The sequence below is a fragment of the Orcinus orca genome, chromosome 9, assembly GCF_937001465.1.
Source record: "Orcinus orca chromosome 9, mOrcOrc1.1, whole genome shotgun sequence".
Classification (NCBI taxonomy): Eukaryota; Metazoa; Chordata; class Mammalia; order Artiodactyla; family Delphinidae; genus Orcinus; species Orcinus orca.
In genome coordinates this window covers 98945003-98959270 of record NC_064567.1, presented here as the reverse complement: position 1 = coordinate 98959270, position 14268 = coordinate 98945003, and the positions used below count along the sequence as shown (strand labels likewise).

Sequence of the window (14268 nt, the reverse complement as noted above, 5' to 3'; positions counted from 1 at the left end):
TTTCTCCCTTTAGCTCTGGTATTATTTGCTTAATATATTTAGTTGCTCTGGTGTTGAGTGCATATGTATTTCCGATTGTTAATGTCTTCTTCAGAGGAGTTGACCCCTTTATCTTTATATAATGACCTTTGTTTCATGTGACTGTTTTTTACTTAAGGTCATTTTGTCTGGTATAAATACAGCTACCCCTGCTTTCTTTTGGTTTCCACTTTGTGGAATGTCTTTTTCCATCCTTTCACTTTGAGCTATGTGTGTTCTTAAAGCTGAAGTGAGTCTTTTGTAGGCAGCATATAGTTGGCTCTTGTTTTTTATTCATCCAGTCATTCTTTGCCTTTTGATTAGAAGTTCAATCTACTTATATTTAGAGTGATTATGGATATGTAAGGACTTACTAGTGCCATCTTTTTAATTGCTTTCTGGCTGTTTTGTAGTTTTCTTGTTCCTCTTTGACTCTTGCTGGATTCCTTTGTGAATTGGTGATTTCCCACCATTGTATGCTTCTGACTCCCTCGTCTTTATCTTTTGGGAGTCTACTCAAATATTTTCCTTTGTGATTTTCATGAGATACATAAAACATTTTATAGCTATAACAGTCTATTTTACTCTGATAACAGCTTAATTTTAATCTCATATGAAACATCTACCCTTTTACTCTTCCACCTTTTATGGTTTTTTATGTCACAGTTTGCCTCTTTCTGTATTGTATGTTCATCAGCAAATTATAGTAGCTGTAGTTACTTTTGATACTCTAGTTCTAATCTTTATACTAGTGTTAAGTGTTAATACACCATCATATTGCAGTGTTCTGAATTTGATTTTATATTTATCTTGATCGGTGTATTTTTTATGTTTCACATTACTAGTTAGCCTTCTCTCATTTCAGCTTGAAGAACTTCCTTCAGCATTCCTTGTTAGACAGATCTAGTGATGATGAATTACCTCAGCCTTTGTCTGGGGAAGTCTTTATTTCTCCTTCATTCTGGAAGGGTAACTTTGCCACAGGGAGTTTTTTGGTTTTGTTTCTGTTTTTTTTAAATTTTTGGCCACGCCACACGGCATGCAGGATCTTAGTTCCGCGATCAAGGATCGAACCCGTGCCCCCTGCAGTGGAAGCGCAGAGTCTTAACCACTGGACCGCCAGGGAAGTCCCCACATGGAGTCCCCAAATGGAGTATTTTTTATTTTTTTATTTTTTGTTTCATCACTTTGAGTATATCATCCCACGTTCTCCTGGCCTGTAAGATTTCTGCTGAGAAATTCACTGATGTCCCATTGGAGGTTCCTTTGTAGGTTACAGTCTTCTTTTTCTCTTGCTGTCTTTAGGTTTCTCTTTTTGTGTTTGATTTTTGATAAGTTTATTACAGTGTGTTTTGGAGAAGGACAATTTGGGTTGAAGTAATGGGGTAATCTGTTTATTAACTTCATGAACTTGATGTGCATATCTCTTCCCAGGTTTGGAAAGTTCTCAGCCATTATTTCTTTAAATAAGTTTTCTGCCCCCTTTCTCCTTCACTTTTCCTTCTGGAACTCTAATGACTTGGCTGTTGGTTTTTTCAGGATGTCTCAGGATGTCTCATAGATCATGTAGGCTTTCTTCACTCTTTTTTATTCTTTCTTCTTTTTTCTCTTCAGACTGGGTTCTTTCTAAGTTCCTGTGTATATTGTTGATTCTGTCTTCTATTTGATCTGCCTGCTTTTGATGCGCTCTATTGCATTCTTCATTTCATTCATTAAATTCTTAATCTCCACAATTCTATTTGTTTATTTTTCAGTGATTTCTATTTCTTTGTTAAATTTCTCATTTTCGTCACATACTGTTTTTTTTATTTCATTGAATTGTTTTTCTGTGTTTTATAGCTCATTGAGTTTCCTTAAAACAGCTATTTTGAATTCTTCATTGTGTAAATATTAGATTTTCACATCTTTACGTTTGGTCACTGGAAGATTATTGTGATCTTTTGGTGACATCATATCTTCTTGATTTTTCATGTTCCTGGTAGAGTCCAAAATGGACCAGCGGGAGCTACATTCCTTTAATGCCCTGGGAATCTTATATGCTGCTATCTGACTTGCTCCCTCTCCCCAGGCCTGGACTCCCTCTGTAATGCTCTGGATGCATTATGAGAAGTGAGAGAAATAGGTCTCTTCATCAGAGTCCTGCACAGATTTAGAAACCAGGCACGCAGTGGCTCTCCCTTTCCCCAGATGGAGAAATAACGGGCCATCTATTTAGCCATATGCTATACCTGAACATTAGGTGATGCCAGCAGAGACAAGCTGTTACTCTTACCCACTTGAGTGGACCCAAACTCCTTTCTTTCTTTTTCCTCCAATGGAGTGTTGGTACTTCTCCTCGGGAAATCTGGACTTCCATAAAGGCTATCTCATCCGAAGGTGACTGCCTAAGTCACTGTTCTGCCTGCACTCCCAGACTGTAGCTGGGGGGCTGGAACCGATTCAGTCTCCTGTAGGTTTCACAGCTGGTACTGAAGTCTCTCTGCTTATTACCTAGTTCGCTAGTGGGCTAGCTTTGCCGTGGGTCCCTTGGTGTATGGTGCTGCATTCCACAACTTACACGAAGGCACTTCCGTTGGTGGATGGATGCCTAATTTTTGTTGTTAAAGGGGAAAACAAAAACAAGGGATGTGTTGTACTGCCATGATGTTGATATTACCCTGGTTTAGGTTTTCAATATTTATACTTATTAATTTTTTCCTGAATGTACACAAGAGGTTTCTGGATCAGAGATTTCTTATTTACTAGACAGAAAATAACCAGTGAGTGGTTCCCTCAGTCTCACGTCTTACCTCTTTGGCAGTGAAAGCCAGGTCAAATGTCCTACGTACACAAAGTCTGTATTGTAGGCAAAGAATGAAGAAAAACAAGTTTTCTGTGTTTTTATACAAGGGAAGGAGACAACTGTCTCTCCTTCCCTTTCTGAGAGAGTTTCATTGGAAATATCAAAGTCTTTGGAATATAAATAACTCTCTCTGTGAAAAGACAGGCCCGTTTGTCTTCAGTTCTATGACTGGGAAGGGTTTCCCTGCTCTAGCTTCTCATCCCCTTTGAAATGTAGACACAGCCCTCCAGGGTTAAGTAAAACCTCCCCGGGGCTTTTACAATGTATACTATTGTAACTTAGTGCCTAAGGTTGCTTTTAGTCCAGAATCCCAAATTTCAGTAAAATTTGGCCTGAAAACCCTAACTGTCCAATAACATGAAAATATTTTCCCTGCAGTCCCACGGAGGGATGTTTCTTTATGATAAAATCTGTCAGGAAGATCTAGCATTCCTAGATTTGTCTATGCCAAATAACAGAACTACAAGTACACTAAAGAAAAAAAAAGAATTAAAGGGAGAAACAGACAATTTCACAGTCACAACTGGAGATTTTAATACACCTCAGCAATTGATGTAACAACTGGAGTCTTCAAAAATCATCAAAGGCAGAAAAATGTAGACAACATTGTCAACTACATGTTTAAGAAGACTGATAAATTTCCCTTGAGAAAGATCACCAGCAGTGAATAAGAATACCTGTTATCTTAGCTCCTGGCAGCCTTGGGAGTTAACATTTTTTAATTTTTTTTATTATTTGTTAATCTGATAGGCAAACCATAGTATTTGTACTTACTTGCATTTCATTAATTGCTAAGTGATTGAACATTTTTGCATATGCCTGTCATTTGATTTTTTTCTTCTTATAAGGTACATTGATAATTTTAAGTGTATTTCTGTATTGTTATATAGTTTTCTTTTATTTATACTATTTTATATTGCACATATTTCCCCTTGTCATTGACTTTTAAACCATCTCATGTTTTTTAACTTAAAGAAGTTAAAATGTTTGTGTAGTCAGATACATCTCTTTCCTCTTATTTTGTTTTTTCCTTTGATTTCTGCAACTTATTTTTTGTGATTCTACGATACTTATGACTTAGAGTCCATATAGGGCATTCTCTCATTTTAAAACTTACCTTGTAAAACCAAGGTAGACTCCCTCCAACCAATGAAACATTGAAATGGGCCAGGTAATATAATTTCTGTCTGTTTTTACAACTTAGGCTGTTAGTTACTACAACATTGTCCTGTTCTTGTGCAATTTAATTTTATGTCTTCTTTTGGTTCTCAGATTATTAATAATTTCACAAGGCGGATCCAGACCAAAATCAAAGACCTTCTCCAGCAAATGGAAGAAGGGCTGAAGACAGCGGATCCACATGATTGCTCTGCGTATACTGGTTGGACAGGTAAGCCTCTGGGATGTAAGTAATTGATATGTTTTATTTTTGGATTATGATATGTAAGCCTTGGATCTGAATTCTTCTTCTTTTAAAAGTCAAAGGTTTATACCTTTTAAAAGAAGTCTTGAGCTATCTTCATTGATGAGATGCTTTGTAATTTTATTTCTAAAGAAATTCTTTCTGCCTGAAGTTTGAATGGCATATGAGTTTGTATGTCATATTTTTGTAACATTAATTATCTGACCTAATTTATGGCTGTTTTTGAAAATGTGTTAAGATCAGCTTTTTTGTTTGCTTTTGGGTCTTTGATCTTTGCAACAAGATATATTTGTGTGATTTCTCTGGCCCGATGCGTATGAACGATTTAACCTACTTTTTGTACTCATTTACATCATTTGTACACATAAAGATTTTGATTTTGATTCTGATAATAATAATTAAACAAGCAACCAGTAATACATTTCACGTCAAAAACCTTAATTTCAAAATGAATTTGCCTTAACTAATCTTTACATTCTTTTTATTATTTTACCCTGTAGCCATAATATTGTCGTAGCTATTTAGGGAATATAAAAGAAATGAGACAGACCTTGTTCCGAGGGATTAGACTGCAGTATGAGCATTGCTATCGTTATAGCCTTTTCTTGCTAAGTTTTTATAGTTTAGTCAGTGAACAGTATGGGCACAAGTGTACATGTTGGAGTCACCAAGAGCTGGCACTTGTCTTTGCAGTGCACGCTCAAACTTGATGGCCCTGATCTTTTTTATTATTTGTGTTTATATTTGTACTCATTTATGCGATGCTTTATTTATTATTTGCCTGTTATCAATACAGTAGTACATAGTAACATTAGAATTGACTTTTTCAAACTTTTATACCCAAACAGACATGGAGCTAGTTCTCTTACAGAGCCAAAGAAACTTATCCTAAATGTAATTTTTAAAAAATATTTATTTATTTATTTGGCTATGTTGGGTCTTAGTTGCAGCACGCGGGATCTTTGTTGCAGCATGCGGAATCTTTAGTTGCAGCATGTGAACTCTTAGTTGTGGCATGTGGGATCTAGTTCCCTGACCAGGGGTCGAACCCGGACTCCCTGCATTGGGAGCGCAGAGTCTTAGCCACCAGACCACCAGGGAAGTCCCCTAAATGTAAAAGTAAATAGTTTTGGCTAACTTGAAGTAAAATACAGAGAATAAGGTTATCTTGAAAGAAAAAACAGTTATTAGTAGCACAGTTTTCCCCCTATAAAGTCTTTTACTTAAAGCATTTCTTCTTGTTGAAAAGGGGCTTTAACTCCATGATTGTTAGGTCCCAAGTTGGCTGTGCATCGGAATTATCCAGAGAGCTTTATAATAAACAAAGACTGTCAGCCTCCACCCCAGGACAGTTACATCAGGAACTCTGGGGGGAGGATTCTAAGAATCACTGTTTCTTAAAAATCCCCGGTTGTTGTCATTTTTTGGAATCACTGAGAGTCATAATGGAAGTATTTGGTTTGAATGATTTCAAATAATATTTAGGACTTTGGGGCTCATGTAGCTGTGTGGAATCCACTTACACCCCTACCTCCCTGTCTTTTCTCCTTAAACTGTACAATATAAGAATAAATGAAGCACCCCAAATTTATCCCTTTAGCAAAAAGTGAGAATGAGAATATACACAAATAATAAGGGGTGAAAAACAAATAGCATCCAGAATAACTATGGAAAGTCACAGTGGCAGAGCCGGTGAAGAAAGACAAAGGATCCAGGACTGGCAAAATCTGTCCCATCATTCCCCACTTTCCCAGTTAACGAGTAGTTATTCCCAGAAGGAGTGAGACACACCCTGAGGGGGATCTTTTGAGGGCGTATCTAAGTGCAAAGTGGGCAAGTAATGCTGGACAAAGCAGAGAAAAAAGGTGTTTAGGGTATACAGGGAACAGGTTTTATTTTAGACTTTCTATAAAAGCATTATTCTGAAAAAAAGGGGATTAACTTACAAAGCAGAAGCTGCATTCCTGGTGGCACTGGCTAATGGTGTAGGTAAGGAGAGAAACAGCAATGATAGGGGCCCTCCTCAAACAAGAAAGAATATGAGACTCAAAGGAAATCTGGCTAGCAAAAGTCATCATTTATTAACTAAACTGTTCATCACTTACTAAGAAGAGGATGCCTTTCAGATTACAACTACCCTAACCATTTTCCTCTTCCTGTTAATAGTTGATCCAGAAAAATTTATCTGTTTTGAATTTAAGAAAAAAAATCTACGATTATTTACATAATATTAGGAAAAAGAAAATCAGATTTTGTCAGCAGAAGAAAACGCACCAGGAAAATTCTACTACAAGATGGAGAAAAAGGGCAGTATTTTCAACATTAATTTTGTAAGTTAATTATGCAGTATAGTCACAATGCAGAAATAAAGTAACTCAGAGAAGAGATGGCAAGACAGAAAGGTGATGTGAAATAAGAATTGACAGAACTAAGAAAAGAAATTAAAGGAAAAGGCAAAATCATTTCAGAAATGAGGACCAAATTGCAAGGAGCTGAAGAAAGAACTGGCACCGCAGAAAACACAGCAATACCATAAAAGGAAAAAAATCAAACTGGAGAAAAACTTCCAGTTTCTGGTCTGATGTGTAAGGAGTTCAGAAGTCACCACTTTGTCCTAAAAAGTTAAAAAGCTGAACTAACTGAAAAATCAATAACTTTTCTAAGATCCGTCAGAGAAGTGGGGTTACATGACAAACGGCTGCACCAAAAATAGCAATAGACAGGGAGATTCAGAAAATCACAATTTACTGGAGCAGAGACCTACAAGGAGAGATCTCCACAGGAGCCAAAACTGTAATTGATTAATTGCTAGAAGCTCAGTGTGGGCAAATATGAGAGTTAAAAAAACTCTAGGAGGACCCAATCATAGGGAGGCACCCACACTTTTGTGAGGTTAACTTTGGAGTTATCCCAGGTCCTCAGTGTGAATATTGGAGAAAAATCCTCTCATGCCTCTGGTCGTGGGAGGGGAAAAGGAACCATTCTGAAATATGCTAGAGCATTCTGTTCTTAACAAGGCCAGCCTTCAGGAGAAACTGTTTTACCAGAACCTCGCCTCCTGGAGTTTTATCAGAAACTAACCTACCTGGAGGAAGGGTAGTAGCCAACTCCAGCTCCCTCTAGCCATTCTGTCCAACCTAAGGGGAAGAAGACACAGAAGCACTGGTGGAGTTCATGGTCCAGGGGCACATGTTCATCAAAACACTGAGACCTGGTCATAGGACCATAGAACGCTTCCACTGCCCCACTCCTTACCACTCCATTACTAGAGGACTATTTGTTGCAGTTTCTTTTACCCAGTACATTATGTCCACCTTTCAATAAAAAAATTACAAGACATACTGAAAGGCAAAAACAAACCAGTTTGAGGAGACTAAACAAACATCAGAACCAGAATGAGATATGGCGGGAATGTTGGAATTATCAAACCAGGAATTTTTAAATACTATGATGATATGCTAAGGATTTAATGAAAAAAGTAGACAACACGCAAGAACCCATGGATGATGTAAGCAGAGAGATGTAAATCCTAAGAAGGAATTGAACATAAATAAATGCTAGAAATCAAATAAGCTATAACAAATGAAGAATTCCTTTGATGGGCTCATTTAGTAGATGAGACACAGCTAGGGAAAGAATCACTGAGCTTGAGGATATGGCAGTAGAAACTTCTAAAACTGAAAAAAAGCTGAAAAAAAACCCCCCAAAACCAGTATCCAAGAACTAGGGAACAATGACAAAAGGTTCAACACTTGTGAAATGGTAATACCAGAAGGAAAAGAAACAGAAAGAATCAGAAACAATATTTGAAGCAATAATGACCAGGAATTTTTCCAAATTAGTATACACTAAACCACATGTCCAGGAAGCTCAGAGAATACCAAAGAGGATAAATGCCAAAAACAAAGAACAAAAAACCAAAAAACCTGTATCTAGGCATATAGTAGCCAAACTTCATAAAACCAAAGATAAAAAATCTTGTAAGAGATACATGCTCCCCAGTGTTCATTGCAGCACTATTTACAATAGACAGGACATGGAAGCAACCTAAGTGTCCATTGACAGAGGAATGGATGAAGAGGATGTGGTACATATATATGATGGAATATTACTCAGCCATAAAAAAGAATGAAATAATGCCTTTTGCAGCAACATGGATGGACCTAGAGATTGTCATACTGAGTGAAGTAATTCAGACAGAGAAAGACAAATATCTTATTGCTTATATGCGGAATCTAAAAAGAATGGGTACAAATGAACTTACTTAGAAAACAAATAGAATCATAGATGTAAAAAACAAATTTATGGTTACCAGAGGGGAAAGGGGGGAGGGAGGGATAAATTGGGAGATTGGGGTTGACATATACACACTACTATGTATAAAACAGATAACTAATAAGGATGTATTGTATAGCACAGGGAACTCTACTTAATACTCTGTAATGGCCTATATGGGAGAAGAATCTAAAGAAGAGTGGATATATGTATAACTGATTCACTTTGCTGTACAACAGAAACTAGCACAACGTTGTGAATCACCTATATTATAATAATAAATTTTTTTTAAATCTTGAAAGAACACAAAAAAACTGCCCTATTATAGAAAAGCAAGAATCAGAATTACACCAGACTTCTGTTCAGCAACAATGTAAGCAAGATAAGAATGGAGTGAAATACTTAAAGTATTGAGAGTTTAAAAAAAAATTAAAAATCCTAGAATTTTGTACCCTGCAAAATTATCCTTAAAAGTGAAGGAGAAATAAAAGCTTTCTCAAACAAAAATCAAGGGAATTTGTTGCCATTAGACTTGATTTTCAAGAAATGGTAAGCCAAATCCTTCTGAGAAGGAAAATGGTATTGGTTAGATATTTGGATCTATGTTAAAAAAGGGAAGAACTTCAGAGTATGAATAAGTGAAGGCGAAATAAAAACTTTTATTTTTCTTATTCTCAGATGATATAACGGATCAAAATGTGTGTTCAAAATAAAAGCAATAATGTGTTCAATTACATATGCTTAAGTATATGTTTATATGTATGCATATATATGTTTATATGTACATGTTATGTATAAGTAAAATGAATGACAGCAAGATATAAGAGGTAGGAGGAAGGAATTAAGAATATTTTATTATTATAAGATACTTGCTCTACCCATGAAGTGGTACAGTAATATTTGAAAGTGGAGTGGGATTAAACAAGAAAAAAAATCACATCATATAAATAGATGCGGAAAAAGCATTTGACAAAATCCAGTGGCTATTCATGATTAAAAATTCTCAGCAAACTGTGAATAGATGGGAACATCTTCAACTTGGTTAAGAACATCCACAACAAAAGTACGTTGTATTTAATGGTAAAACACTCAGAGCTTTCCTGCTAAGATCAGCAACAAGGTAAGGATGTTCCCTCTCACCACAGCTCTCAGCATCATATTTGAAGTCCTAGCTAATGTAATGAGACAAGAAAAGGAAATAAAAGGTGTATGGATGGGGAAGGAAGAAATAAAACTACCTTTGCAGATCACATGCTGTTCTATGTAGAAAATCAGAAAGAATCAACAAAAAAATAATCTCCTGGAACTAATAATCAGTGATAGCAGGGTTGCAGGATATGAGGTAAATATACAAAAGTCAGTTGCTTCATTATATACCAGCAATGAATAAGTGAAATTTGAAGTAGAAAACACAATACTGTTTACATTAGCATTCCCCCCAAAATACTTAGGTATAAGTCTAACAAAATATATGTAAAATCTATGTGAGGTAAACTACAAAACTCTTATGAAAGATATCAAAGGGGAACTAAAGAGAGATATTCCATATTCTTGGATAGGAAGACTCAATATTGTCAAGATGTCAATTCTTCCCAACTTGATCTATAGATTCAATGCAGTGCCAATCAAAATTCCAGCAGGTTATTTTGTGGATATCAGTAAACTGATTCTAAAGTTTGTATGGAGAAGAAAGAGACCCAGAATATCCCACTCAATATTGAAGGAAAAGAACAAAGTTGGAGACATGATGCTATCTGACTTTATAAGACTTATGAGACTATAAGACTTACAAGCTACAATAACCAAACCAGTGTAGTACTGGTGAAAGAATAGAACAGAATAGAGAGCCCAGACATAGACCCACATAAATATAGCTACTGATATTTGACAAAGGAGCAAAGGCAATGCAGTGTAGTGAAGATGGTCATTTCAACAAATGGTCCTAGAGCAACTGGGCATCCACATGCAACAAATGAATCTAGATACCTTTCAAAAGAATTAGCTCAAAATGGATCATAGACCTAAACATAAAATTCAAGACTGTAAAAGTCCTAGAAGATACACAGGAAAAAACATAGGTGGCCTTTGGTATGGCACTGACTTTTTAGATACAACACCAAAGATGTGATCTGTGAAAGAAATACAGGCATACCTTGGGGATATTGTGGGTTCAGTTCCAGACTACCACAATAAAGTGAGTATCGCAGTAAAGTGAGTCATATAAATTTTCTGGTTTCTCAGTGCATATAAAAGTTATGTTTGCAGTACATTGTGCAATAGTATCATGTCCAAAAAGAACAATGTACATATGTTAATTTAAAAATATTGCTAAAAAATGCTAACCATCATCTAAGCATTCAGTGAGTCAGTCATTTTTGCTGGTTGAGGGTTTGAAATATTGTGAGAATTGCCAAAATGTGACACAAGAGACACAAAGTGAGCAAATCCTATTGGAAAAATGACTCTGACAGACTTGCTCAATTCATAGTTGCCACAAAACTACAATTTGCAAAAAACACAACATCTGGGAAGTGCAATAAAGTGAAGCACAGTGAAATGAGGTATCCCTGTAAATGATAATCTGGGCTTCTTTAAAATTAAAAACTACCTGCAAAAGAGAATGAGACAAGCCACTGACAAGGAAAAAATAATTGCAAAAGACATATCTGATAATGGATTTTACCCAGCGTAAACAAAGAACTCTTAAAACTCAACAATAAGAAATGAACAACCTTATTACAGAATAGGCAGAATGCATGAGCAGACACCTCACCAGAAAAGATATACAGATGGCAAGTAAGTGTATAAGAATATGTTCAACGTCTTATGTCATTACAGAATTGCCAAAATTCAAAACACTGACAGTACCAAATGCGGGTGACAACGTGGAACAACCAGAACTCTCATTTACCGCTGGTGGAAATGCAAAATAGACACACTGGAAGACAGTTCAGAAGTTTTTAACACAACTAAACATACACTTACCATATGTGCCAGCAATTGTTCTCTTTTTTACCCAAATGAACTGAAAACTTAGGCCCACCAAAAAACCTGCACATGAATGTTTATAGCAACTGTATTCATACTTGCCAAAAGTTTGAAGTAACCAAGATGTCCTTCAATGGGTGAATGAGTAAATAAATGGTGCATCCAAACAAGGAAACACTATACAGACTTAAAAGGAAGTGTGCTACAAAAAGACATGGAGTAAACGTTAATGTATATTTCTGAGCTTCCCTGGTGGCGCAGTGGTTAAGAATCCGCCTGCCAGTGCAGGGGACACGGGTGCGAGCCCTGGTCTGGGAAGATCCCACATGCTGCGGAGCAACTAAGCCCATGTGCCACAACTACTGACCCTGTGCTCTAGAGCCCACGGTCCACAGCTGCTGAGCCTGCGTGCCACAACTACTGAAGCCTGCGTGCCTAGAGCCCATGCTCCACAACAAGAGAAGCTACCACAATGAGAAGCCCGCGCACTGCAACAAAGAGTAGCCTCCACTCACGGCAACTAGAGAAAGCCCACGCACAGCAACGAAGACCCAATGCAGCCAAAAAATTAATTAATTAATTAAATTTTTAAATTGTATATTTCTAATTGAAAGAAGACATTCTGTAAAGGCTACATACTATGTGATTCCAACTATATGGTATTCTGGAGAATGTATAACTGTGAAGACAATAAAAATGGTTAGTGTTTTCAGTGAGCTAGAGGGTGAAGGACAGATGAATAGGTAGAGCATAGAGGATATTCAGGACAGTGAAACTGCTCTGGATCATTGTACAGTAGTGGATACATCTCATTATACATTTGTCCAGACCCACAGAATGTACAGCACCACGAGTGTACCGTAATAAAAACTATGGGCTTTTGGTGAAAATGATGTGTCAGTGTCAATTCATCAATTGTAATAAATGTACCACTGTGGTGTGGGATGTCAGTAGTTGAGGAGGAGGTATATGACAGAAATATCAACAGGGAGAAAATCACATTGGTATCAAACCTCTAAGTGGCCACATTCAGAAGTTCACCAGCAGGGGCTTCCCTGGTGGTCCAGTGGTTAAGTATCCACACTCCCAATACAGGGGGCCTGGGTTCGATCCCTGGTCAGGGAACTAGATCCTGCATGCCGCAACTAAGATCCCATGTGCTGCAGCTAAGACCTGGCACAGCCAAATAGATAAATAAATATTTTTTAAAAAAGAAGTTAACTGGCATCCTACAAGATATTCAGGGAATGAAAATATGAAGATAAGATGTTAAATCCAGCTAGGTTACTGCCCTCCAGGCATATGAAATATAACAAAAAGTATAACAGTAACCTAGGAAATATTTTTATCAAGAGCATTCCAGAGGACTCTACTAATGTAGTAATTGACAAACAGTGGCTCATGGGCCAAATCTGGGATACAGCCTGTTTGTTCACAGGCCTTGAACCAAGAAGCATTTTTATTTACATTCTTAAGAATTTTGAAATAAAAGAAAACCCAACAGAGACTAAATGTGGTCCTTGAAGCCTAACCTAAAGATGATTATCTGGCCTTTATGGAAAAAAAATTGCTGATTCCTGTATTAGAGGACTAGCCAAGATATGATTGAGGAAATGGGCATAATTTTATAGTGACATTAATTAGGAACAGAAGTTTGCAGATAGGGGATGAAGGGCACAAAAACATAAATGAAATCGGGAAGCCTTAAAACAGAGGAAATTTTAGGGACTTCCCTGGTGGTCCAGTGGTTAAGAATCCTCCTTCCAATGCAGGGGACACAGGTTCAATCCCAGGTTGGGGAACTAAGATCCCACGTGTTGCAGGGTAACTAAGCCCATGTGCTGCAACTCCTGAGCCCGTGTGCTCTAGAGCTCGTGCACCACAGCTAGAGAGTCCACACACAACGACTGCTGAGCCTGCGCACTCTGGAGCCCTCATGCCTCAAGTAGAGAGCCCGCGTGCTCTAGAGCCCTAGCGTCACAACTTAGAAGGTTTCCGCATGCCACAATGAAGATCCCACATGCTGCAACTAAGACCCGATGCAGCCAAATAAATAAATAAATAGAGGAAATTTTAGAAATCACATGACTACTTTTCACTTTACAAAAATTTATTTCACAATGTAACTTGAAATGGATAATTCTCTGTGAATACACAATCTACCAAACCTGACCCTAGAAGAGATAGGACATGTAAACAGACAAAATTCCAAATAAAAATTTGAGAATGTTGTCAAATATTTACCCAAAAATTTCACTGGGAAATTATACCAAACCTTTACTAAAGGACAGGAAATCCTTAGGAGTGACAACAGTAAAATGGTGGAATAGGAGTTTTCTACTGTCTTGCTCCCCAAAGAACACTGATTTTGATAATTATACACAGATGAGAGTACCTTTCTGGGATCCAAGAGTCCAGTGGAGGAGTTACACAATACCATTGGGCAGAGTGGGGGGACACAAAACAAAAACTGAGATTGGACACATTGAAAAGGGTAAGAGGAAAATTTTCACTTCACCTGTGTCACCCCATCCCCAAAGTGGCACAGCTTAGTGCCAAGAGACACATTCAGCCTGTGATTTCTCCTACAGGGGAAAGTGAGAACATGTGAATGAGTGCCCGGCTTCCCCAGCTATGTGGGAAGCTACAAAGGATACCCACTTCTTTCCCATTCCTTTCAGAATACAGAGGAGATCTTCATGACCAAGGGGCAAGGAAGGGC

At 37.3% G+C, this 14268-nt stretch overlaps 1 protein-coding gene across 5 annotated transcripts in view; it reads left to right on the top strand.

Moving 5' to 3' along the window:
- LANCL2 (LanC like glutathione S-transferase 2) overlaps window positions 1-14268 on the top strand; it is an 82104-nt gene that overhangs the window by 13847 nt on the left and 53989 nt on the right. For all 5 annotated transcript variants that reach the window (XR_007479258.1, XR_004478723.2, XM_033411277.2 and 2 more), the window contains exon 2: window positions 4133-4250. Coding sequence is in view for 3 of the 5 variants with exons in the window: in XM_033411277.2 (XP_033267168.1) it covers window positions 4133-4250 (118 nt within the window). In the remaining 2 variants the exon portion in view is untranslated. The remainder of the gene's footprint in view (window positions 1-4132; window positions 4251-14268) is intronic.